This window comes from Eschrichtius robustus, chromosome 10, assembly GCF_028021215.1.
Source record: "Eschrichtius robustus isolate mEscRob2 chromosome 10, mEscRob2.pri, whole genome shotgun sequence".
NCBI classification, from domain to species: Eukaryota; Metazoa; Chordata; class Mammalia; order Artiodactyla; family Eschrichtiidae; genus Eschrichtius; species Eschrichtius robustus.
In genome coordinates this window covers 13,534,881-13,558,834 of record NC_090833.1, presented here as the reverse complement: position 1 = coordinate 13,558,834, position 23,954 = coordinate 13,534,881, and the positions used below count along the sequence as shown (strand labels likewise).

Sequence of the window (23,954 nt, the reverse complement as noted above, 5' to 3'; positions counted from 1 at the left end):
CCCACTACACTCAGTCATTGGGAGGCATGGCCTTGGAGCACTGTCGGCAGGAGTTCAAAGCCAGCAGCTGGACCCCTGAGTCACTTACATTCCCTGTAGTAGAAAGTGGGCAAGGTACCAACACCCTGTAACATCTGCCTGGATCTTCCTCGCTTCCTCTGGTTCCCACAAGTGTTTCTGCTGACATGAGGTGCCCCTGGATGCTCCCGAAGTTTGCAGCCTTTGGGGTGTGGAAGAGGGACTTCCTCTGTGCCCCACTTGGTGCCCCCGACCCTGACTCTTCGCTCATGCTCCGTTTGTCACGAAGTCCCTCTTAGGCGTCTCCATGAACTTACGTCTCTAAACCTTTTCTCCATGGAGATCCCAGACCAGTCCAAGGAACTGCTGGGAGACAGAGCCCCTTCCCTCCCCTCTATCCTTCTGGTCTTTTCTCTCCGCGTTTTCCCCTTTTTTGTTCCATGCCACCTCCCCAACCCATCCCCATCAAGTTACAGAGGGAAAACTCCCGTTCATAGGACCGCGGAAAAACAGAAACCAGTGTGAGGGTTTATGCGTTGGGAAGGGTGTGTGTGTGTGTTTACACTGTTGCTTCCAAAGCTGGCTGATCACCCTAATTGCCCAGGGAGTTTTTAAAACCATAAATTCCCTAGGGGCCCTACTTCAATAGAGTCTGATTCATCGCAGAAGTGAGGAGAGTAGTGGGGAAGGAATTTCCCAGGTGAAACATGGAGCGGGGGGGCGGGGCGGGAGTCAGGTCATCTCAGGCAGGGTATGGAGCTATACAGAGATGGAGCTCTGAGGGAGAATGTTGTACTCAGGGACAGACAGCAGCCCAGGGGGCTGGAGCAGAAGGTGGGGAAGCCGAGAGTTCACGGAGGGCCTCAAATGCCACGCTGAGGGGTTTGAACTTGATCTTGTAATGCCTACCTCTACTCCAAAGGGCCACTTTCATGGTCAAAGCTATCAACTTGACAAATGCAAAGTTCTGGAACAAAGGCAGCCTTTACCACCTGGAGCTTGTAGGGCCTTCACTAGAGGAAGGTGGAGGCTTGTCCAGACAGAGCCAGCTCGCTGTGGAAGATCAAAGGCAGGTGAACCTGCCATGCATTCTTCATTTCCATTTTTTGGCATTCAAGGCAGTTTATTGGCCAATTTCGGTTTATTAGTGTCTGTGGCTTCAGAGAGAGAGGTCTGCCTACTCTGAGAAAGGAAGTTGCCTGAGGCAATTTTTCTCTCAAAGACAAAATAATGAGTCAGGAACACTATCACTTCAACCACATATTTTTCTCTTCCTAACCGTTTTTGAGAGACGTTGGATCCCATCGTCTACAGTGGAGAAGTCATTGCGAAATGCCATGACAGGTGCCCAGGGGGTATCTCTTGGAAAGAGGTTGGTCTGGGCTTGGATCCTGCATCCTATCTTGGACAATTCAGTTCAACAGATATATGTTTATGCCAGGCCGTGTGCAAGGCACTAGGGATAGGACAGAAAATTTCTGTGAGCCTCAGCTTCCCCACCTGCAAAATGGTAATATTGTATTCATATAGTACCTAACTGGAGGTGGTACAATATAGGGGTTGAAAGTGGGGCTTTGAAGTCAGACCTGGGTTCAAATTCTAGCTACACCACTAATCAGCAGTGTAATCTTACTTCTTTGTAGCTTCCTTAGCTGCAAAATGGGAATAAGAACAGAGCCTACCCAACTACGACTTTTATGAGATTATGCTTAATACAATACCTGGCACATAGTAAATGCTCAAAAATGGTAACAATGTTATTATTATTATTTGGTAAAACCAAAGAACCTAGTCCACAGCAGGACTTAGTACATAACCATGGAGGGAAAGACCCACTACACCCTGGATCAGATAGGGTATTTTTGGCTATAAGCAGTGGAAAACCAACTTAAATCAAATTAAACCATAAGCACACTTATATGCTCTCATAAATGGTAGTGCAGAGTTTAGGGGGCCATCTTGGTTGACTAAACCCATTGGGTCTGTCTGGGTTTCTTGTTGATTCTCTTGGCTCTGCCACTCCCGATCTGGTAGTGAAATACCTGTAGGCGTCCTGTCTGTCACACCCATGCATGGCAATGCCCAAAGGAAAAGATAAAGGATTGTTTTGAGAAGTTCTCCCAGAAAAGGGAGGAGGAACTATCCCCCAGTCCATAGAAAACCTCTCCTCAGATCTCAAGAGCCCGTATGGGGTTACATGACCATTCTTGACCAAATCATGGGCTGGGGGATAGAATTATCAATAGGCCAGTTAAATTCATGACAGGAGCTGGGATTGGATTCCTCTTCCCCTGAGATAAGAGCTCTAATGGGGAGAAACCTAAAGTCATGGCTCCTAGGAAGGAGGAAGCGGGTAAATGGACACTGGGTAGACAGCCATTTTGTGGGAGACTTTTTTGGAGTCAGATGCTAAAAATAATAATGAACAGTAATGGTTCCTTACAGTTTTATGACGTCTAGTAATTTTCAGAGGGCTTAATTTCCAGCCTGTTTTTTTTTCACAATCTTTGTGGGAAGATTCCCGGCCTCCATTATGGTTACTAGATTTCTAGAGCTTCCTGAAATCTGTTAGTCGTTTCAATTTCCTTTGTCAACAAACTCTGGCTATAGGGTGGATTGAAAAGGGCTGCATCCTATTCGCAAGTGTGACTCATTTAGGCAAATCCCAGCCTGATCTGAGCCCAGAGCTGCTGAAATTAGGAAAGATCTTAAAGATCATCTATCTAGTCCAATGGTTCTCGAGTCTTTGGACAGGCATGGCGGTGGGGTCAGTGCATCTCTTAAAGTTGTGTACAAATTTGTGCTTATAGCTTCCAACATTTTCTCTAAAGGTCTGAGACCCAAACAGGTGGAACTCAACTTCTTATTTTACAGGTGAGGAAAATGAGGGTCAGAAAGGAGTATGACCTATCTGAGGTCACCTTACACGTTCAAGGGTGTGGTGGGAAAAGCATCAAGAGCAGTGATTTTTAAACTGGGGTCTGTAGAATTCTATGAGGTGCTTCAGTGATTTTACAAATGTTTGATTCAAATTCCATTTTTAAAGTGGTAACAAATATCACAGACGAAATAAAGTGGAGAAATTGAATGTAGAGCCTAATTTAAGGCTGTAATTGCCTTTTGTAACTCTGATTAATTTTTTTCAAAACAGCCTCGATTGACATTAAGTAAATGTTATAAATGTGAACTTAAGAATTTATCCTGATAAGAGGCATTTTAAATCTTTTACTTTATAGTTTCCTTTGGAAATAGAAAAACGGGGGTTGCTGCTAAAAAGAAGTTTGGAAACAGGTGGTTCTTTACTAGCTAGTAACCTTGTGAAGCCCGGCGTGGTGAAGCTCACAGAGATAGTATAGTTTAAAAGGCCACGAAGCTTCAAAGATCCATGGAACCCTGGTTTCCTCCCACTCAGGCCAGTGTGTTCTAACAATGTGGTTACCAACACCCAATCTACTTCCTTCATTTGGACCGAAGCCTAGATCTGATGGTCCAAAACGAGAGTTTAAGGCCTGCTTGGGTATGAATGCCAAGTTTCACTAGTCAAATGAAACTTGACAGTCTTGAAAAGTGATCTACATATAAAAAGACTGTGGGTGGTGGTGTGTATATGAAAGTGGAGGATGCAGGCACTGCCTCGCCAGGATACATTCAGACAACTTAGGAGTCTTTGGCGTTAGATCCATGTTCAAATCCCAAGTCCGCTCCTTACTACCCATGTGACTTTGGGTAACTTTTAACCTTTGAGCCCCAGGGTCCTCATCGATAAAATGGCTAAAAATGTGTCTCATCAAGCTGTTTTTTTTTTTATAAACATTTTTATTTATTTGGCTGCATTGGGTCTTCGTTGCTGCACGCGGGCTTTCTCTAGTTGCGGGGAGCGGGGGCTACTCTTCGTTGCGGTGCGCGGGCTTTTCATCGCGGTGGTTTCTCTTGTTGCGGAGGACGGGCTCTAGGCGCGTAGGCTTCAGTAGTTGTGGCGCTTGGGCTCAGTAGTTGTGGCTCGTGGGCTCTAGAGCACACGCTCAGTAGCTGTGGTGCACGGGCTTAGTTTCTCCGCAGCGTGTGGGGTCTTCCCAGACCAGGGCTCGAACCCGTGTCCCCGGCATTGGCAGGCGGATTCTTAACCACTGTGCTACCAGGGAAGTCCTTTTTTTTTTTAAGTTTTTTTTTTGATGTGGAACATTTTTAAACTCTTTATTGAATTTATTACAATATTGCTTCTGTTTTATGTTTTGGTTTTTTGGCCCTGAGGTATGTGGGCTCTTAGCTCCCTGACCAGGGAATGAACCTGCACCCCCTGCATTGGAGGACAAAGCCTTAATCACTGGACCGCCAGGGAAGTTCCTCATCAAGTTGTTTTGAAGATAAAATGATAGAATGTATGTACCTAATGCTTCACAAGCGGTAGCCATTAATTCAAGATGGTTCTTTGAAGGTTGACTGTGGCAGGTAACACCCATTAGTCTTATATCATTTATTTCTCTTTTTAAGTAGGGGGTATGCCAGTGTGATTAGCTGGGTGACAGCAAGAAGTGAGGTCCTGTCCTGTTTGGATTAAGGCAAAGAGAAATGAGCCCAGCCAAGGATTCATCGATCTCAAACTCCCCAGGGAAACTGCAGGCAGGTGCACCAGAGGGAGCCAAGACATGAGAGACGGCAGATGGACCACGGCCTCTCCTCCTCCTCTGGTCCAGGAAAAGCACACAGAAGGCAAAGCGGCTAGTCCAGGACTGGAGGGACTGATGTGCCACTTCTGAAAAACGAAATCCACATACGCGAAATGCAGGCAGAAACAGACTCACCCAAAGAAAATTTCTCTCACCCAAAGAAAATTAGTAAAAGTGCACACTTTATTATGTACAGCACTGGAAAGGGAGGCCACCTGGAAAAACTCTCGTACTAACACTGTCATTCTAGAGCTCCTTCTATGCCTCCTCCTTCCCAGGCAATTTAATTCCAACCTTTTGGACTATGAATCCACAAGGCAGAAGAGCGAAGGCTGTTTGGTATCTGGAGATAGACTCAAGGAACAGAAAGCATTGAACCTCTAAGTCTGACAAGAGGTTTTCAGCCAGGAAATGTGGTTGTCTCCTGGTCCTCAGCGGTCAAGGGTGAACCACCTCACAAAAGAGAGAAAATCATTATTTAAAAATTCAAAATATAAATGCAGCTTGAGTTCCAAGCCAAAATGCTCTGTATATTGTATATCTAATGAACTCAGCCAGGCACCTGGATCCATGGTGGTTCAAGGTTTTGTAAAATAACCTTAGAAATGGGCTGTCGGGGAGGGGACTCTCGGAGGCTGGGATTTGACAGAGTGACCCAGCTAAGGACAGATATGAAGGGCAGCTTTGGGTAAGGAAGCTGCTATTCTTAAGACTTTTCTAGGTGAACTCAGAGCTTCAAAGAGGGTGATACAAATGTCACCAGGCGGCTTTCCAGACCAATAGAAGAATGCCAGATTACTTGGCTTCACAGGCATTTGTGAAACGGGAAGGTGCTTCTTAATATTACAGCAGTGGTGGTTCAGGTCTGACCACTTCCTCCTTCAGCATCACCATATACGACAGAAAAAAAAAATCACCAGGGAAATAAAAAAGATCTACACCTATATAGATATGCTAAGTTTGAGAGCATCTTCCCAAGCTCCTTGGATATTGTGTGCCCGAGAGACTATGAATTCCTTCTACTACTTAATGAATGGTAACCAAGATAGCTCACAGTGTACACGAGTCGATAGCAAGCAGACAGTAAAATATAAGGGTTTTCTGAAGATATATTTTTTTAAAGTACTAGTCCCTTAAGCTATTCAAATGGGTATACAAACAATGGTTTATAGAACTTAGAGAAAATTTTATTTTAAAAAATCAAAACTATTTAGAACCTGATATATGAAAATAGGCAAAAGTGAGAAAAAAAGCACTTTTGTGACAAGTATTTAGCTGGTTTGAAAGACCACAGAGGAATCATTTACTCATAAAGGGGCTCAAAGAAGTTAAAAGAAAAAACCACCCACATTATTTTAAAAGGACCTCTATAGCAATGGATTTAGAAGTCTTTCAAGAGTTAGGGTAATCATTTTCCTTAATCTTCACCTTTTTCTCCAGCGCTAACAGGTACTGGCAAGAAAATGTCTACTCTCAAGTAAGGGTTATTTTGCAACATCGGGGGTGTGGGTGGGGCGGTTTGAGTTTAGAAGGTAAACTGATGTTAGGAAAATTTCCTTAACTGAGATTCCCCGGAAGTAAGGCACATGTGGCCCAGAGAAGCTGGTTGTAGCCCGAGGTCACTGTTCTCTGCAAAACATTTGTCCAGCCAGGATGTCAGGTGGGGATGATAGTCTACCTTCCTACTTTTGGCCTGGCTGCTGATAGAGGGCACAGAATGACTCAATGAAATTCGAAAGAAGATGGATTTAACCTATCGCATAACAATCTAAAAATATGAACTTTTAAGTATTTTAGAGTGAGAGATTATCTTACATAAATCATACTCTCACGTAGTATTTACAAGCCAACAACCTTCATCTGTGGCTAGGAGCACTACACGTTCTAAGAACATCACACTCAACATATGGAAAAAGGAAGGGAGGGAGGAAAGTCAAGGTTCCCGCCCTATTCCCTCCTTATGGGTTAGAGGCTGGTTTGGTCCTCGCTTCATCCTTAGGAGGGAAGAGCTCATCTCTGCATCGGCCTACATGGCTCACTGTTTTGCCCCTATGACGCCTTGCAGCATATCTATGGGCAGAGGGAAGACGATGGTCGAGTTTTTCTCAGCAGCAATGGTGGTCAGTGTCTGAAGGTACCGGAGCTGAAGGGCGGCAGGAGATTCGGTGATGACCATGGCGGCTTCTTTCAGAGCCCTGGATGCATTCATTTCTCCCTCAGCTGCAATGACCTACAGAACAGTGGCAAGGAGAAGTCAAACCAGAGAACACGGCGGGTGCTGAGCAGTTCAAACTGGGGTACGTCTAGCTCAGGTGGTACACAAAGCCTTCCTGGGAGTCGGCCAGAATAGTTCTAAGGAAATCAATTTCCAGACTCAGTTCCTGTATGTTCTTTTTCCTGTAACTGATTTGCCTGAATATGTGCCTGAGGTCAAGACATCCTCTTTTACTATTTATTGCCTTTCTCCCATTTCTAGTGCACCAAACAAGGAGACAATTCAGAATACTGTGTAGGGGCTGAGAAAGTGAACGAATGACCCCAATGACTGGATACAAAGCCTTTTGCAAGTCAGATGGATTTCCAATTCTTTGATTTCAAAGAAAGGGAAGAGGACCTTATTGTACTGCAAGCGGATGGATGGATAATTAAAAATATTTTTTGATGAAAGATCACTGTAGGATTTTTTAGCACGTAAATTCAGAGGGAGTGCTAAGAATTGTATAAAGTTACCTAAAAAAAAACTTCCAATTCCATCTACTTATTTATATAAATAAGGTTTCTTACTCCTTATACCTGTAAAAATGAAAAGTAGAATTGATGCTGAATCTTGTCTTATTCTAGCAGTAAGTAACAGCCATCTACAAAGACATGAATTCATTCCTCATTCATCTCATTGAGACCCTTGCTTGTAGTCAGAGAAATTTTAAAAATATTTTAACTTATATACTAAATGTGTTCCAGAAGGGTGAGAAAATAATTCATGACAAAATACATTATATTAGGAAAAGACTCTGTGGGAGAGTTGGAATGGAAATATAAGTTCAAGGAGAAAAAGAAAAAATGAAAAATTCCTAATTGCTAAAAGAACTTATTCTTTCATCATTCTATAAAACAGAGGATGAAATCATTACGTTATCAAAATTTCACTGGATACATTTAAAAGAATGATGTTAACAGTTTCATTTTAAAATGTCAATATTTAAAACATGCCAGGACTTATATGCTTGACAAGTATATACATGCAAAATGAAAAATTTTACATGTCTATTTAAAATGTGAGATGGGACGTAGAGTTTTTCTAAATTCTTTGAGGGGTTACATGAGCAAAAAGTTTGAAGATCACTGGAGTGGTGGGGAGGGCAGGGGCTTTGGAGTTTGGATGGTCTCAAGCTCAAATTGCAAACCTAACCCTTCCTAGCTGAATGTCCTCAGAAAGGTTACAGTAAGTCTCCCACAAACGAACGAGTTCCGCTCTGAGAGCACGTTCGTAAGTCCAATTTGTTCATAAGTCCAACAAAGTTAGCCTAGGTACCCAACTAACACAGTTGGCTATATACCGCTGCTTCTACACTTGCTTCCGGACATCCTAGATAAAGATACTGTACTACTGTACTCTATAAAGTACTGTAAGGTACACAAAAGCACAACCACTTGTAGAGGATGCACGCACACGACAATGTAACCCAGACACGTGAACTAACTTATGTGACTGGACACACGAACGCACGTTTGCATCTTTGAAAGTTCACAACTTGAAGGTACGTAACTTGAAGGTTCGTATGTAGGGGACTTACTGTATTTAACATTCTGAGCCTCAGTTTCTTATTCTTAAAATGGGATAGCACCTACCTCATGGGACCATTGTGAGGAAGACAGAGAAGGTCTATTATATGTTGAGTGTATAAACGGAGGCTAATTGTGTAGGAAGGGCAAGCGACAAGTCAAGACCTAATGTTTGGATCCACTTATGCCCTAATTCCTAAAAGATTCAGAAGCCAAATCAAGGCAGTTACTTCTAATTCATAATCCTAGGAGAAGAGGTGTAAAGATACCATAATCCTCAAGACTAAAAGGGTAGTTAGGTTGTTCTCACAGGGATCTCAAAATATTAATGGTTCTTAACACTGCTGTGAATATCAGAATTAAAAGCAATGGTCTTATGACCAGTACAATTTCATTCACGTATACAGTAAGCGTTGGGGGCCTCCCAGGTGTCAAGCTCTGTGAGGGGCTAGGGATAGAGGGGGAACTCCCCCGCCTCCCTCAGCTCCTGGCCAAGTAGGGGAGACAGACTGGAAGCAGGTCATTTCATTCCAGTGTGACAAATGCTGACAGAGACATGTACAAATGCCGGCACTGAGAGGAAAGCAATTTTTGCAGAAGGTGAAGTGGTGAGGTTACAGAAGAAGCTGAACATTACAGGACAAAAGCCTTGCTGTTTGGATTAAGATGAGAAAGAATATTTCAGGCAGAACACATGAAAAGGTACTGAGGTGTAAAAAAGCTGGTGTATTCCAGGACCCTGTAAGGGGATGAGCACTCTGGGGAAGAAGGGAAGGTAGGGGATGAATGAGGCAGGGTGGGAAGGTGGGAGACGAATGGGACAAGGTGTGGGAAGGTGTTGGGGGGGAATGGGGCGGGGTAGGAAGGGCAGCACAAGCTCGGGTGTTCGTCTTCATCCCGGAGGCGATGGGAACCCTCATCAGATCTAGTTTGAGCAAACACTCCGACAGATGTCTGAGCATCAGTAAGAGAAAAGACCGAGAGGGACAGCTTTCAGAGTGATTTGGTGCCAGTCACCGGCAGTGGGGATGGAGGAGGAAACGGACTGGGGCGCTGCTCAGGAGGGAGACTCAACAGTGTGGGGCGGACTGGGACGGGACCAGAGGGGGACAGAGGCTGAGTCCAGGTTCCTGGATTGCGGTGCATTCGGTGAGACAGGGGATACTTACTGGGAGATGGAACCCAGATTGGAGGATAAAAACCTTAATTTATCAAGGCAAACCATTATGCCCTACTAGATGTGTGAGAAGGGGCCAGTGCCAGCCATACTGAAAGGGAAGCCGGGAACTGTCCTCCCAGGCAAGCACTGGAGAGAACGCACAGGCCGACCCTGCCACGAGAATGGCAGGCTCTGATTTTCTTTCCATGTCATCTCAGATGTCCAGTTAGGTCCTTTTTTCTGTCTGGACATGGACCGACTGCAAAGATAGCTCATCTCCCAATACCAATCAATACACCATCTCTTGGCTGGGAAGCCAGACCCATCCGGCCGTCTCACATTTTGTTAATAGAAAAGCTACTCCGAGTGGGCTGCCCAAGAGGTGAACACAATACCACAGGCTGCGTCTAATACAGGCCAGGAGGGCACTGTGGGTAGGACGTTAGGAAGCAACGCAAGCTACCCGTGGGTGTGTGCGCCTTCTGCAAAAAGTGCAGTAGTCCCCTGTCAATCGGCACTTCATATTTACAGACCGTCGTGTCGAAAGCTGGCATTTTCAGGTACGTGGGCGGTCCTGCTGTCTCCTCCTGTGACCCAGGGGGGCTGCTCTGAGGGAAGCGCCAAGAAAGGTGACCTGCATTCTTGCACCCCACCCTCTCCATTATTAGATGAGTAGCCCCAGAGATAGGAGCCCGAAAGCACATGCCAGGCACTTTTCTGAGAACCGTGAAAAAGGAAATAAGGGAGAATTTGCAAGCACGGAAGACATTCCATTTCCAGTCATTAAGAGTTGGTCTGAAAACTTTAAAAAGAGGTCCCCCTAACATATCATAACACGTTCAGGAGAATCTGTCCTCTTTTGTGACCCTTCTCTCACAATTACGCCTATGAGCACTTACACGTTCATTCTCTTTGCTGTGCAGTACACCTTCGTATGAATCAACCATGTTTATTTATCCATCCAGCTAGCAATGGATATGTGGGTAGTTGCCAGTCGGGGGTAATTACAAAGTGCTGCTGGAGTACTGGAGTGAACACTCCAGCACGTGCCCTTTGGTAAACAAACACGTGCATTCCTCGCAGATACATACAGACTGACAGTTTTCCAGAGTGGTTGTTCTGACCTATATTCTCACCAACAAGACCTCCTCCCTCACCCACACTTGGATCTTTTGCTATCTTTTTTCTTTTTTTAAGCCATTCTGGTGGATGGTTAGTGTGGCATCTGCTTGTGACTTGCATTTGCATTTCCCTGATGGCCAATTAACTTGAGGAATTTTTCTCTGAAGTCTCTTAATCTATAGACTCTTCCACCCTTTTCCTCTGCAGTTTATTTGTTGAAGAAACGGTGACCCCTATTTCCCTGAGAACTTGAGTACAGGGCCTTATGGCTGTTGTGGGGTTACTGTACCTTATGGAAGGATGAGACTGATTGTGATTCTGCGTGTTAACCGCAACCTTAAAGACAGCCTCACCCAAGTGAGAGCACAGTAATTCAGAATTCTAACCAGCTTCCTTTATCTCTTCTTATTGCTAGAAAGGGAAGTCAGGAGCTCTCTTTCCTAACTGGTGAGAATGCTGGTAGAAGAGACTCGGTCCGTCCTGGAAAGTCCCAGAGGAGGCAGCGAGGAGCAGAAGAAATTCTAATCTCCATGGTCACTAATCAACCGTGTGCTTTTCAAGGAAACACATAACTTTTCTGGGCTTTGATGTTTTCATCTAAAGAGTGAGATGGCAAATAAGTTTCATGTTTAGGGCCAATTCCAAGCAGTTGCAGGTTGTTACCTGGAGTGCTTCAGCACGGTTCTAAGGTCAAGTCAAGCTCAGGGGAAGACAGTGCTGTGGTTAATTAATGGCCTGGGAGCCGGAGGGTGGAGTGGCAGCCTCTGGGCCAGGTATTTGTCACCTTCAGAAGATAATCCCTAAGGACCCTTCAGGCTCCGATACTCTACGTATTCTATGTATGATAAATTCTATTATTCAATATGGTTTGGAAATGGGGTTTTTGGTTAATGACATATTCTAGGTAAAAGTGATTCCTAATCTTCCAAATAACTAAATTATAGTGGGGCATATTTAATATCATTAACACAAACGTAATTTAATCTTCTAAATAAAATATGATGGTTTGGAGAGAAAGTACTTGAGGGTGTTGTAGTGTCATCACAAGCATCAATGAACACATTAGGAAAATCTAAAAATCCTGGTTAGTAGAAAATTCTGGATGCAGTGTGTCAAATGAGCTACTATTCTGTTTGGTGCTGGCTAAAAAATTATAGTGACCAATCTGTGGCTTACAGGGCATCCTAACAGAAGGGCAGGGTTCTGTGGTTAGCCAATTATCACCAGTTACTACTGTTTTCTAACGGCAACAAATTGGTTCGCTCCTGGTATCCTGGGAGATCTGTCACATCCACAGCAACCACTCCTATGAAAACTATCCCTCTTCCTCCACCCATTCATAGGTAAGGGGCTGTGGGACCTTATTAGGATCTTTGAGTGAAGTTGGACTGAAAAGAATCACTCAGCTGTGAATTTGGAATCGGGGCTGGTGTGTCTCCTTCAGCGTTCAACTGGGGAGACGTGCACTTGGGAGTCAGACATTCTCCCCCTCCAGCTGTCTGCAGCGAGACGTGGCCCAGGATATGGAATGCCTGCCTCCCCTGAGGCTGCTTTCTGGTCTCTGGCTCCAATTCTGGTGAGGCTTGACTCTACTTCCTACCCTTGGGTTTGGTGAGATATCCCTGTATCCTTATGCACTATCATCTCAATAGATCCTCTTTTCCAGGTTCACAAATATTCCCCCAGCACCTCCCATGGGGGCCATGTACCCACGTAGGGTTAAGACATAGGCAGTGATAATGATTAAAAAAAAGAGGGGGGGAAAAAAGCAGACATCAAAGAAAGAGAAGTGAAAAAAAGAGAAGTGAAAAAAAGAGAAGAGGAGAGAAAGGAAGAGGAAACAGTAAGAAGGAAGAAGAACCTGGGAAAAGACAGAGAATGAAACAGAAGACAAAAATAAGGAAGGAATGAATGGTAAGCAAACTGATGAAACTGCCCGTCTGCTCTGAAGTCAGAACTGTTAATGTGTCCTTAATAGGGCACTGGGAGAATAATGTATGGGATGTGCAGTGAGAACGAGGTAGCTCTGTGTACTGCTATTCCCAGGAGATACTGTTATGTGAAAAAACCAAGGTGAAGAACAGTTATGTATTGTATGATCCCACTTTTGTAAACCAAACAAGCCAGTAGACTAATAACCTAGTCAAATAAACCCCAAACGGAAATCTTCAAGTATGTACGCTAAGCTGTTAAGAGTGCTGGCCTCTGGGGGAAATACAATTTAAAGTGATGGGGAGAGCCTTCATCTTCACTACTTCAGGATCGTTTCAATTTTTTACAACAAACACGTTTTACTTTGTGTAATTAAAAAAGAAAACTCAACAGGAAAAACAAAAGGGCTACAAAAAAAAAAAGGTTACCTTGGCTCGGGCCTCCCGGGATGCCTCTGCTTCGGCAGCCATGGCTCTCTGGAGCTGCACAGGGAGCTTCACATCCTTAATTTCCACTCGTTCCACCTTTATTCCCCAGTCATCAGTGGCATCGTCCAGAGTAGTCTGTTAGGAAGAGAGAAGGCAAGCTAGAAATGTTCAGCCCCTGCCCAGTGGCCTAAGGTAGCTCTGTTCATTGGGATTTGGAGCGGGTAAGGCACTGGTGGAGGGTTGCAGAGAGATCAGTCATCCATGCAGGCAGGGAGGCTGAAGTGGGAGGCTGGGTTACTGGGGAGTGGATCCTGATTCTGTTACTAATAAGCTAACGTGGGCTGGCAAACTTTTCCTAAAAGGGTCAGATAGTGATGGTTTATTTTCAGTCTCTGTTGCAACTAACCCTACCCTTGCAGGTCAAAAGCAGCCATGGGTAGTACATTAATCAATGGGTGTGGCTGTATTCCAATAAAACTTCACTTATAAAAACAGGTGGCCAGCACACTCCTGAGCCAATGTGACTCTGTGTGAGCCACGTTATTTCTTTGTGCTTCAGTATCCTCCCTTTACAACGGTCGGAACGAAATCATTCTATTCCATTTCATATGGTTGTTGTGGGCGTCAAGTAAGACCAGAGATTTCACACACAGTGAAGTCTATACAAATAATAACAGTTCAGATTTATAGTACTTGATCTTTTTTGAACAAGTCAGGTTTGATTCATCATCTGTTACATAAGCAAGACTGGAAAGCGCAAGAGTTGCAAAGGCAGTCACGGGACTCGCACAGAATATGGCTTTAACTACACCTGCGCTATCTTGCAGAACGGCCTCTGAACTATTATGCTAAAGAAAAAGGTTAACACTAATTCTGGGAAAAAAAAATGCACACTGGAGGGAATTAAAAAACAACGCACACATCGGAGTGTTATTAACCCATGAGCTAATTATGTGAAAAAAATACCCTTCCATCAAGTTTGGGAAAACTTTTCTACAAAGAAAAAAAGGCCAGTGATTCCCCAACTTGACTTGATGAAAAGTTCTCAAACACCCATTGACCCTTTGCTTTATTTTCCAACTTCTGGTGAGTTGCAGCACTGGTGCACTCCTCACCTGCATGTTGTGTGCAATTTCTTCCCTGTCGGAGAGGATCTGGGAAAGGTTCTTGGTGCCCAGGACGTTCCTCAGAGTCGTTTGTGCCAAAAGACGGGTTGCTGAGTCAGCGTTGGTGATGTTCGCCACAGCCAGCGTAGCGTTCTGGACACGGTAGTAGACCACGCCGTCCACACTAATTGTCACTGAATCCTTAGTGAGGATCTACAACACAAAGGAAGCAATTTTACAACTGTCAACCACCTCTTTCTTTAATAAAACTGTAAGGAATGTTATGTGACAGAACACCTTAAAACACTAGCTGATTGTCTTTAGTAAGTGCTATTGACTAAATGTTTGTGTTCCTCCAAATCCATGTTGAAACCCAATCCCCAGTGTGTTGGTGTTTGGAGGTGGGCCTTTGGGAGGTGATTAGGTCATGAGGGTGAACCCCTCGTGAATGGGATTAGTGCCCTTAGAAAGGAGGCCCCAGAGAGATCCCTCCCCGCTTCCACCATGTGAGGACACAATGAAAAGACAGTGGAAGCAGGCCCTCATCAGACACCAAATCCGCTGGTGCCTTGATCTCACACTTCTCAGCCTCCAGAACCGTGAGCAATACACTTCTGTTGTTTATAAGCCACCTAGTCTATGGTGGTTTGTTACAGCAGCCCAAAGGGACGAAGAGAGCAAAGCTTCAGAATGTTAACTATGTCCATAAAATTTTAAACAAAGTACATTCATTTATTTATTAATTCCATTCCTTCATTTGATCACTTAACAAATACTGAGACCTAGTAGCAGTTAGCAGCAGGCACTGTGCTATGTTCCAGGGATAAAGGTATGAAAAAACTTGGTTCCCACTTTCAAAGAGGTTGAGGAATCAAGGGAAGCTCTAAGGGACAAAGGATGGACAGCTTTAGGTGGCAGAGGTGATACATGAACTAAGTCTTGGAAAAGGAAGTAAACATTTTCTGAGGATAGACTGAAAGAGTATTCAGGGCAGAGAGAATAATGTGTGAAAGGAACAGAGGTACCGGGGAGCCGAGGTCTGATGAACTGTAAGTAGCAGAGTGTTACTAGAACAAAAAGTGAACGGAACTGTTTTTGTAGGGTGAGGTCAAGGCGGAAGTATATTTACAGCACGCTACATAAAAATGCTCAACAGGACACAATGCATCACTGCTTCCTATCACATTCAAGGGCAAAGTCCTTGCCTTGGTGTAAAGCCCTTTGACATCTGCCCTCCGGCTTCATTCCTCCCCACTCCTGCACACACTCTATGCTAGATGACACGCAGGTCCCCGCCTGCACCATGTTCCATGCCCCAGGCCTTTCTGCAGGTGGCCCTCTGCTTGCACGTCCTCCCTTCTCTTTCCCCCACCGCTTCAGGCTGGAGCGTCCTTACTCATCATTTAAGACACAGTTCTAGTGTCCTCTTCTCTATGGAACTTCCCTGATTCACTCGGCAGAGTTAAACACTCTTTCCTTTGCCCCTTCACTGCAGTGACATGATTTATCTACATCATCACTTCTCTGTTAGACTATGAACTTCCTGAAGGCAGTCTGTCTTTGTATCTCTAGCACTGGCAGAGTGCTTGACACACAGCAGGTAGGCAGTAAACGAGAGATGAACGGGACTGAAACGTGGTCCCAGGAATACAGTGAGGGATGAAGAATGGGAGTGAGAGAGTCAGGAGACCCCAGCTATAGTTTCAGCTCTGCCGGCACCTCCCTCGGTGACCTCCAGCAAGGCCTTTAGACTGACTGAGCGATTCCTCATTTGTGAGATGGGGCTAATAATGAGGCCCAAGTCTATGCAAATTTCTCTGAAGGTCAAAGAAGAAGATGTTTGGAAACGAAGCCCTTTTGAGAGTGTAAAGAGCTATGTACGTGGAAAGTAATAAAAACAATGATAGTACGTAGCAGTTTAGTTCTGCAAGGCATCAAAGCAGTAATCCTTTTTTTTCAGTAACCTAAAAATACTTCTAACCTGGAAGAGAAGTGGGGGATTTGTAAATAGATATACAGTATATTACCATCTTGTGTGAAAATTAATCTTTTCCTATGATGTGACGGGAAAATGTGTATCATTTCTAAATGAGTTTTGCCACTGGGACTCTGCCACAGCTGGAGCTTTGTAAAGTTGCATCCTCTCTATCTACTGATTATTGTAGGCAGAGTGTTTATCTCCCTTTGCAGTAAGTTCACAGGGGATCAGAAAAAGGACTGCTTGCCAAGTTCCAATCCGCTCTGTGTTTAGAAAGCAGCTGGAAGGCAGAAGCTCACAGTGACCCTGCCAGACGCCTGCCATGTTTACAGAGGAAAGTGCCAGGAGAATTCCCCGCTACCCTGAATGGGGCTCCTAACAGTCAATCTTCCACGCAGAGAATACAGCAATGCTTTCAGTCTTGTTCTTGCGGGTGAAAATGATTTCTGGTTTCACCTTGTGGGTGTGGATTACGAAGTCTGACCTCCCTAACTACTTGGCTCAGGGCCAGCAGGTAAGTGCCTGAGCTGGTTTCTGGATTTTGTGACAAGGCTCCACCACTCTGCTGAGTACCTGGCCTGTGGCCAGGAAACACTGGCAGTTTTCTTCTGTCCCTCCCGTCATCATGTTTTTAGGCTTTCTATCTGCGACGGTTATTACAACTCCTTAGACACGAGTGCCAGGATGGCCATCACTCCGTCAAGGGCCAGGACGGAGCTGCTGTAGGACGCACTTAGCATGGAGCTGTGGGGAAAGCACTGCACAGGGAATCCCAAGGGCTGGCGCTGAGTCCTGGCTCCACCACTGTAGTTTGGAGGAATTCCTCTGTCTCACTGCAACCATCTACTTTCTGGGTTCTGCTGTGCGTTTCAACAGTGATGTGTGGAGCAATTTGAAAAAGCCTGAAATAATTACTAATATAAAACATTATATGCTTATCTAAAGTACCAAACAGGCAGTTTCTAATTCTTTGGCTTCTAACCAATTTATTTAGAATACAGTCAAGAACCGTAAGAAGAATATTGTATCAGAAACCCAGAGAGGAGAAGTGTGGTAGTAAAAATGATGACAACGGTGATAACAGTAATATTATACTTACATTAACATGACAGTACGTTTTGTAATAACAGTAACGACAAGCACTTTCATAGCACTTACTACCTATCAGCCCCTGCTCTAAGCACTTTACATAGAGTATCTCATTTAGTCCTCACAAGAACCACATAAAGTAGGTCCTGTTATTATAACCTCTATTTTATAGATGAGGAAACGGAGGCACAGAGAAGTTAAAGAACTTGCTCAAGGTCACACAGCCAGAAAATGGTGAGGGCAGCCAGCCTCTAAAGCTGTGCTCTGACCACTGTCCCCTGCTGCCTCTCAACGCCAGGACCCTTCCCCCGTGATAGCTCAGTTATTCACAGCAAAAGACAACCTTACCTCCTGAGGAGGAATATCAAATGAAATAGTTCTCATGTCCACTTTGATGAAGCTGTCAGTGCATGGCAGAATAAAAAACAAACCTGCAACAGAGACATACACGAGATTAGAGGGAGACACCAGCACCTGACCAGCTCACCGCACCATTCAGTTCTAACAGAATCAACCTGATTAACCGAAAGAAAGCAGTTCATTTCAGTGAATGAGCCAGAAGCCAGGAATGTCATCCTTGACTCCCGCTGCTTTCTTCCCACATCTAACTGTCCCCACAAGACCTGTGGATTGCATCTCCTCACTGCACTGTTACTGTCGCCCATTTGTTTTCCCTTAGACCAATGCAATCACTTCCCAAGTCATCTTTCTACTCCTGCTAGTTTCTCTCCTATGAACCAACACAAAGCCCTGAACAAGCCGTATAAGGTCCTGCACGACCTTGACCCCGCTTACCTCTTCCGCCACTCCCCTCTCCTCCCATCCTGCACTCTGGCTGGGCTGGGCCGCCTGCAGTTCCCTGAGCCTACAATGCTCTCCTCTGCATTGCTCTGCACATATTCTGTGCTGGGAACACCTCTCCCCTGCCTCACACCATCTTGACATCCTGCCAAGATGTCACCTCCAGAAAGCATCTACTAGTTGGGGTCGTCACTCTTCTCTGGGTTTCCACAGCCATCTGCGACTGTTTGACCGTAATACTTATCACGTGGGGTTGTAACTACCTATTTCCTTGTTGGTGTCCCACCTCCAGGCAGTAAGATCCTTGAGGGCAGGGACTGTGTTTTCATCTCCCTTGAATTCCCAGAGCCTGGAACTCAGTGGGAGCTTAATCGAAGTTTGCCAAAAATAATGACTGAAAGCATTTATTTCAGTAGGGACTCTCACGCTCAAATTTCGATAGCTGTGGCTATTCTTGGCCTAAGATAAACTTATCAACTCAAGTAGGAAAGGGAGGGGAGAGGCAGGAAGGAAAGGGTAATTCCTGGTAGGCAGCGCTGCTATTGTTGCACAACTTCTGCTATGAGAACTCTCTTCTGAGTCAACAGAGACCCTCATAAGGGAAATCACATCAGTAAAAGGGCGAATCTCGTTCTCCAGGCAAACAGTTCAGAATCCTAGTACTGACCAGGTCCTTTGGCGCCTCCTTGTAAGATGCGACCCAGTCTAAAGATGATGGCTTTTTCATATTCTTTTATGATCTAGATTAAAAGCACAAATAATAATTTAACATGAGGAGTACAACTATTTATACGCATAGCTTTTAAAATATATATTTCTGCTCTAAACAAGTGAGATGCCTCTATTTGGTTTTCTTCTCTATAATCCAGATAATAGCTATAGGTAACATGGTTAATGTTTAATTAGCCCTGCCAAAATAACCAAGTTATTTACTTTTATTATGGATTATAAAAGCAATAGATACTCATTGTATAAAATCTGGAAAGTATAGAAGAGTATACAGAAGCAAATCCACACCCTCACTCCTCAGCTGTTAACATTATTATTCAGTTACTCATGCATTGTCAATACAGAAAAAAAAGCGCTGAAGTCCTCATAGTTTGTCTCCTGATTCCTTAAATTATAATAGTAACGTAATCTGAAAATTCTTAGAGCATATTTTCTCTTTTTAGGAATATGAAAATGATAGTCATTTATCACAGTATTAATAACTTTATAGACATTATTAACGTTATTAATGTATTACTAACACATGCCAGGTGTTGTGATAAGTACGTAATTCATTTAATCCTCACAACAGCCCTATAAGGCAGGTGTTGCTATTTCCTCACATTTTACACCGCAAAGGTCACACAGTAAATAATGGCACCAGCAGTCACACCTCAGCATCCTGACTCTGGAGGACTTGTTCTCACAGGACCATCCCACATCCCTGACTCCAGAAAATTTTAGATGGTGATCCCTACTTTAATCGTCAGGAGGGACTGACTGGGCAGTGGCTGAAAAGAAGTCTTAAGATTCCATTATAATTGGTGACTAGAGTTAAGAATTATAGGCCAGTATGGTCTCTCTCTGTCTCTCTTACACACACACACACACACACACGCACACACAAACACACACACACAGTGGGTTTATGTACTTAGGAGTTGACCCCTTTCCAGATGTTGATGAAATATTCTTTACCTTTATGCACATCCATACTGACAACGGGAAAGTTAAAACTGTGAACAAGAATGATATAGCCACCAAAATCCATCCACAAGGTCCCAGGCCTGCACTGGGGCTATCTGTGAAAACCAAAAACACACAGCTCTTATCACTGTTCTTAGCATGGTTCCTCCATCATCTTCATCCTTGCTATTCACTGAACACCAGCTGTTTACATGTATTTTCCCATCGAATCCTCATAAAAACCTTGAAGTGCAGGTGCTACTTTCCCTAATTTTTATTATGCAGTGAAGTGATAAAAGTAAGACCCAATCCCAACTACCAAGAAGGTTAAAGTTTAGCGGGCAAGATAGACAAACAGATCATTATAATACTAAGTGCAGATATAGTGTCCGTTCAGCATATTTTGAAAACACAGAATAGGGGTAACTCACATCACACCGTTGGGATGGAGGTGAAAGAAGGGTGGGGTGGGGTGGGTAGGCAATGGTGATGGTTGTCAGAGGGGCTTCTTGCAGGATGTGATGGTTAAGGAAAATACCAATGAAAAGGGGAAGGAGGGCAAAGTGAATTTAAGCCGAGGGTACAGCACAATTAAAGGCGAAAATCATATGATACACGCATATAAGCTCATTTAGGCCCTCTTTTTAAAAAGGACACCTGTAAAATATCTCACTGGGTATATGCACAATGTATCATCCATATTGGTTCTGATTTCTTACTATTATGAACAATGCTATAATGAACATCTTTGTACATAGTTTCCCTCTCACATTTCTAATAGTTTCCCTTTTCTGTAACATGAAATAGTTTGTTTCCTTCTTTTTTTTTTGGCTGCACCATGAGGCTTGTGGGATCTTAGTGCCCAGGCCAGGGATTGAACCTGCGCCCTTGGCAGTGAAAGCGCAGAGTCCTAACCACTGAACCGCCAGGGAATTCCCTGAAATAGCTTTTGTCTGATCACAAAGATAATACATGCCCCACTGCAAAAAAATTTAGAAAAGTATAAGAAGGGAAAAATCATTCAATTCAGAGATGATAAATATTCTTCCAAACCCTTTCTATGTGCATGCACATTTTTCGAAGTAAATAAATAAAATTTGTCACCTATGTTTCTCCCCTCTAGATATTGTTCTTTCACCTTCTTTTTTAGCCTGTTGCTATGCATTTGTGCTTTTTCTGTTTTAGTTTTAATTTTTTATCAGTTAAACTTGCATAAAGCTAAAAAAGTCAAATAGTTCCACGAGTACAAGAGCGCGGTCCCCTGCTCACCTCTTCCAATTTCTTCTACTCAAGGCAACCGCTCTTTCGGCTGAGTATTGCGGTATTTAACCCCCCTGTTTCTAAATAATACACTGGTTTGGTTATTTGTTGTTTTTTCAGTTTTGAGTTTTATCTATTGACTTTCTACCCCTCCCCCCCACATAAATATACCCATCCTTTGAATTGCATAATTTTGGTTAGATCAATATCAAATTTTATATTTCATGAATATGCAAATGCCATTCAGAGCTAAGCCACATACAGAAGCATAATTCGTTTTCTTTTCCTGTACAACTTTTTTTTTTTTTTCTGGAGTCAATGTCTGTTTTTTCCCCTTTGCTTAGTTTTCAATGTACTTATTGATTCAACCCCAAACCTTTCATCAATTGTCTACACCTCCTTTCAGCAGGCTCAGGTATTCTACCAATTTCACCTTCCAAAGAAGAGTCTTGGAGCCGTGTCTGGACCTATTCATGTTCCTGGTGCAGCAACCATCCCTCTGATCGCCTTTCACCGTCATCCTGGGAAATTCCCTTCCCTTCCTAAGTTGTGCTTCCCACTCTCTGTCTGATGTCTTCCTCGTTTTTAGTTTGTTTTTCCTTTCTGTGGGGGACAGAGGGACTGAATAGGCCGAGGGATATATCGCTTTTCTTATCAACCACAGAAGGCGTCTGCTGTCTTTCCAGGAGCTGTTTTAATAATGGGAGGGAGGGAGGTGGTTAGAGGGGAAGAGGTAGGCCAGGCGTGGGTTACTACTCAGATCAGAAGGAGGGGCGAAGACAGCAGCGAGATGGGGCTTTGAATAAATAGGAGGCCAAGAAAGAAGCAGAGTGACGGCTGGGAGCATGAAGAAAAGACACACGTGGGTATCCAGGTCAACTGCTCTAAAACATAAGATTAAAAACCAGAAATACACATGAGTACTTTGGTTATACACGACTTTGTAGTTTTCCGATCCTGTGTCATAGTGTCAGGTTAACATCCTAACGCGTACTTAAGTAAAAGTGAACTAAGTTAATCCTGGAGGCTTCTAAGTTATCATTTTGAGGGGTACGGATATGTTCAGTGAGAGAATATTCCAAGCAAGGCCACTTCTCCATAGGTGGAGAAGCCCTATCAGGTACTGTCATAACAGATACGAATCACAGCAGCCTTTTTAGACAGTTTGTTATACTTCATGCACTGTAATAAATCACTTTAGACACGTATCTCATTTACTCCTTACAAAGCCCTGCGAAGTTAGGTGTTTTTAATTCCACTGTACAAATGAAGTAACTGAAGCAACATCTTTCCCAAGGTCACAAAATGGAGGACTTGGGATTCAAACATAGGTCATCTCACTCCAAAGCCCATGTTCTAAATCAATTCACTCTTTGACCCTTTGCCTCTGAATTAAAAAAAAAAAAAAAAAAATCCTTATTAAAGAAGTTGTTGTGTTTGGAGCACTTCCTCAAAACAGAATCCAAGCTGGGAAAGCATGGTAGGAGTTCCAAGAATGAAATCTGATATTCTTACAGAGGAAGCCCCCTTAATTCCAGCTGTGCCTATTTATAGCAAGAGACAGTCTCAAGGCTCATTGCCAGGCTCAGGTCTAGGTTTCCAAAATGAAAGGAATTCCAAACAAGGAAGAGATGGGCCACAAATACTTATCTGACAGCATTTGGTGCTTTCTAAAATACTGCCCCAAGTCTCCCATATTCCAGGCAAAGCTCTGTGTCCTGAACAGTATAGATGATAAACTCCCTGAGGGCAGGGATGTTTCTTATTTTTATTTTCTCAATGTCTAGCACAGTATCTTGCAGAGAGTGGATATAAAATACTTAGCCAGCTTTCCAACTAGATATGTAATTTCTTGTGCATTTATATCCCTTATTAGATGAATTTCCTGAGAATAGGGAATGTTTAAGTTTCAACTTTCTGTGACTAATTAGTTGTGCGATCTTTACCTCTCTGAACCTTTGTGTCTTTACATGAAATAATCAGATTGGCCTTGCAGGATTGAGGCAGTGCTCAGTAAACACAGATGACAGTTTTCTGTCATTCTCCTATTTCACTCAAGTGTTCAATTTCCATGATGAAAAATGGGAAAATAGGTGGCTTTTACCCTTCTTGATAAAAGCCTCTGAAACTACTTAATTTTTCCCTCACTTCGTGCCTCCCTCCTGCCAGGCTAGGCCTGGACATTCAAAGACCTTCAAGAAGGTGATTAATGAATCAAATTATTAAGTTATTGAATTATTATCTATATAAGGACAAATCGGAAAGTACAGCCCAGGTTTTTTGTGCTCAATTTCCATTATGTTCTTGAAAACCCCAGATGAGTATATGGGATTTGACTGCAAATCAAGAGGAAGAAGAAATTAAGCGGATTTTCTGAAAACTGGGGTTGGTCTTTCACTTTTCAAACGCTCAGCTAGAAATAATCCAAGCATACACGCTGGAGAAATGGCGCTATTTCATAATATTCTAGTGCCTTTAAAATGAAACTATCCCATTCTCAACCCTTGAAACTCTTCCCCACCTGGTTATAGCTTAAAAAGGTGCATAAATCACATTCCTCAGAGAGGTGAGGCTTAGACTCCACCAGGCTGTAAACAAACCCTTAGTCATTTACGGTCACTACAGCCCAAAGGGGAAAAGAAATTCTCAGTTACTCCCCCAAATTTTATGAAATTCATTTCCTTCAAGATTCCCACTCATTACCCTGAGGACTGAATCCTCCCTCCTACCTTTATGAGGTAAAAGACAAATAATGAACAATAGGTATTTCTGAGACATTTTGGTTGATATACTTGTTGATATTTGCTGGGTAGGAACAATCTTAAAGATTAGGGATCCCATGATACTTGGTGGTAAATACTACTTTGCCATGGTTTAGAGTATTTTTTTTTCTTTTACTACCAAACTCTTTCCTGAAAACTGTGGTAGAATAAAATT

At 43.5% G+C, this 23,954-nt stretch overlaps 1 protein-coding gene across 1 annotated transcript in view; it reads right to left on the bottom strand.

Moving 5' to 3' along the window:
* Positions 1–4,850: 4,850 nt before the first annotated feature.
* Positions 4,851–23,954, bottom strand: part of STOM (stomatin) — a 28,272-nt gene continuing 9,168 nt past the window's right edge. The window contains exons 2-7 of the mRNA XM_068551764.1: positions 19,770–19,873; positions 18,751–18,823; positions 17,631–17,713; positions 14,225–14,428; positions 13,110–13,244; positions 4,851–6,915 (exon numbers count right to left, since the gene is read on the bottom strand). Coding sequence (XP_068407865.1) covers positions 6,721–6,915; positions 13,110–13,244; positions 14,225–14,428; positions 17,631–17,713; positions 18,751–18,823; positions 19,770–19,873 — 794 coding nt within the window. The 3' untranslated portion in view covers positions 4,851–6,720. The remainder of the gene's footprint in view (positions 6,916–13,109; positions 13,245–14,224; positions 14,429–17,630; positions 17,714–18,750; positions 18,824–19,769; positions 19,874–23,954) is intronic.